The 3051-nt window shown below is 42.8% G+C and overlaps 1 protein-coding gene across 1 annotated transcript in view; it reads left to right on the top strand.

Annotated features, from left to right (window-relative positions):
- The first annotated feature begins 2432 nt into the window (after window positions 1-2432).
- STRA13 (stimulated by retinoic acid 13) overlaps window positions 2433-3051 on the top strand; it is a 10347-nt gene continuing 9728 nt past the window's right edge. Inside the window, exon 1 of the mRNA XM_015420366.1 lies at window positions 2433-2517. Within this exon, the coding sequence (XP_015275852.1) occupies window positions 2479-2517 (39 nt within the window). The 5' untranslated portion in view covers window positions 2433-2478. The remainder of the gene's footprint in view (window positions 2518-3051) is intronic.

The following is a 3051-nucleotide window of genomic DNA, read 5'->3' as shown; positions in this document are numbered from 1 at the left end:
TAGCCTGGTAGACAGCAATCGTTAGAGGTTATCATCCTGGCACACTACACTAACCTCTCTCTCTCTCTCTCCTGCAAGTACACTTCAAGATTCTAAACCCCAAATAAGAGCACCAGAAATGACAGTTTCCCCAACTTCACCCCTGGAGGAACACCAAAACAACAGTGAGAGTCATTTCCAAACAGCCCCTGGACGTTGCTAGAAATACAGCCTCACCTTTCAACTGCCAACTCCAGTCTATGTAACTAAGGAAAAACAATGTATGATGGGAGTTGTAGTTAAACTCTTCCCCTCCCAAACCCTATTACTAGAAGAGTAATGCATGCTGGGAGTTGTAGTTCAGAGAGCATTTGGCTTCTCTTAGACATTCTCTTTCTTCAGCTCTGTACATTTGATATACACCCATATACAGGTATATTAAACATATTTCATTGTAAGGAAATGAAAGTCTTCCAGATGTATATGGATATACAATGAACTAAAACTGAATTTATCTCTCCAATAAGAGACTGATCTAGTTTTAGGTTAACATTTATCTATTTCTAAAAACAGCACGAGAAAGTGATTTAAGAGTGGCCAGATCAGCAGTTGTAATGAATCTATCTGATTTCTGATCCTATAGGACTATGATGTTCTAAGGGGTATGTGTCTGCAACACGGTCTGGCAGAATAACAAGAGAGTCCTTAATAATATCTAATGAGCACTGCTTTTCTACGGAGTTCAGGGTACTATCAGGCTATTCTGTGGCATTGTAAGATGCTGAAATCTGAGATGTAGTTCTATAAAATACAGATATTTGGAACCTTGACCATTCTCTACTTGTGTGCCATTCAGTATATTTGTTGATTTAAGCTGGAGGAAGGAGGCCAGTCCTTAACACCTAATTGCTGTGTTTCTGTCTTGGTGTTTGTTCTGAAGTCACACAGCTGCCTGTGACATCATTATGATGCTGTGGCCTCTGAGGAGCTACTTCAATACGTTTTCAAGGACTAGAACAGGACGCTTAAGGTGTGACAAGTCATCAGCTGAAGAAGTAAAGTGAAGTACATACATACAAGGCCATCCCTAAACTGACACTCTAGAGGACTGATATTACCTCTCATCCATTTAACTTTTGAATCTCTTTTTCATCTGTAGTGCATTTCATTACATTACCTGAAAGAGCAGTTTGTGTCAGAGCTCTCTCAGCCCCACCTACCTCACAGGGTGTCTGTTGTGGGGAGGGGAAGGGAAAGGAGTTTGTAAGCCGCTCTGAGACACCTTTCGGTAGTGAAGGGCGGGGTATAAATCCAATCTCTTCTCTTCTCTTCATTACTTGAATCCATGATTTATCCTTGTTATGCAAGATGATCAATTTGCACACGAAGGTCTTTAAATCTGTATTTCTACATACCATATATAAGTAAATAAAAATACATTCATTTAGGATGGCTACTTACTATATGATACTTAATTACTTTTACAATGATACCACATTCACTCAGATGTACACTATTTGTTGAATGGGCCAGCTGCCCCTAAAACCAACCTTGCACACCTACGAGAGTCAGCATGCAGAAAAGTTCTGATATCTGTGTGCTTAACAGCTTGATGGTGGAAGAAAATTTCACTGAGTTCACTGTGACTGACTCCAAAGTACAAGTGCATAGGTTTAGGCCTGGAACCTTCAGCTACAATCATATGCATATTAACACCATAGTAAGTTACATTAAACTTACATGAGGATTATTTCTGAGTAAACAAACATAGGACTGGGCAGTTAGGCGTATTTTCTTAGAAACAGGTCCCAGTGGTGTTAATATAATGTGTAAATGGGAAAAAAAAATTAAGTGCGATCAGATTATGATGAATCAGAATTGATGAAAAACAGTAGCATCCCAATCTTATTAACATTTCCATTGAAACCAACGAGGCTTCTGCAGAAGCGTAATAAGACTTAGGCTCTTCATGTCATAAGAGGAACTGGAAAAGGCTGATAACTAGCGAACGGCGAACCGGTGCTTAGTGAGAAATACTGTCGCCAACACATTCTGCAGGTACATCGATCGCTAATGCGGCAATGAAGAATGTTAAAAATACTGTTGGCAAACAAGCAAAGAAGCTGTAAGGCTCCTCATCGACTCTCTTCCGTTCACCCAGTTCACAAGTGGCTTTGCTCCTCTCACCTCGCTTTACATGCTCCATTCCCAGACTCTGACTGTACACGTTTTGAGCTCCTACCTTTGCTCGCCTCCCGCCCCCTCACGATTATTTACTGAGCCAGAACACTTGAGACAATGTATACCGGGAAAGGACAACAACTCCCAGAGTACCTGGCGAAGATACCCTCGTCCACCACCGGAAATAGAAGCAGACGGTGGGCGGCAAATAAGCAAGAGACTACAATTTCCAGCATGCACTGCGGTGCAGCTTTGGCTGTTCAAGCGCCTGAGTCTGTCGGGGACTGGAAGGCATAACGGGGGAGGAGCCACTGTGAGATGGAGAAGCGGGATGGAAGTAGCTATGTCTTCAAAAAGGTCGGTGGCCCAGTGGGGCCTGTGAAAGGAGAGAGAAGAGTTGTGGGTGGGGGACGCGGGTTTTCAGACCTTTGGGAGGGTACTGATCATAGCAGGCAATAGCTAGAACGTGCGTGAATGAAGATATTTCATTGTCTTATCTGGTTATGTAAATATTGCTAACAAGGGGTTTGAGTCAGTTCCTTGAGGTTCCTGCCCTAGGCTTAGGCTGTCTATAATTATGTCACACCACCTTTACTGTGTGGCGTGGCCAGATTATAACTGGCCGTAATAGGCTCTTCGGACAGCGCTGGCTCTTCGGCTTTGAAACGGAGATGAGCACCGCAACCCTAGAGTCGGATTCGACTGGCTTTCGAGCAAGGGAACCTTTACCTTTACCTTTAATAGGGTTATGAGAGCTCCATTCGAGTTCTGTAATACCTTAGAGACCAACAAGAGTTTCGGGGTATAAACTTTCGAGAGTCAGTGTTCCCTTCGTTAGATACAAGTCGGTTATGACAGTTATGCAGTACGGGAGTTTTGGGGACAGAATTC

Source organism: Gekko japonicus, unplaced genomic scaffold (genome assembly GCF_001447785.1).
Source record: "Gekko japonicus isolate JY-2015 unplaced genomic scaffold, Gekko_japonicus_V1.1 scaffold360, whole genome shotgun sequence".
Classification (NCBI taxonomy): Eukaryota; Metazoa; Chordata; class Lepidosauria; order Squamata; family Gekkonidae; genus Gekko; species Gekko japonicus.
Note: the sequence above shows the minus strand (reverse complement) of the source record. Positions and strands in the feature narration are given on the sequence as shown.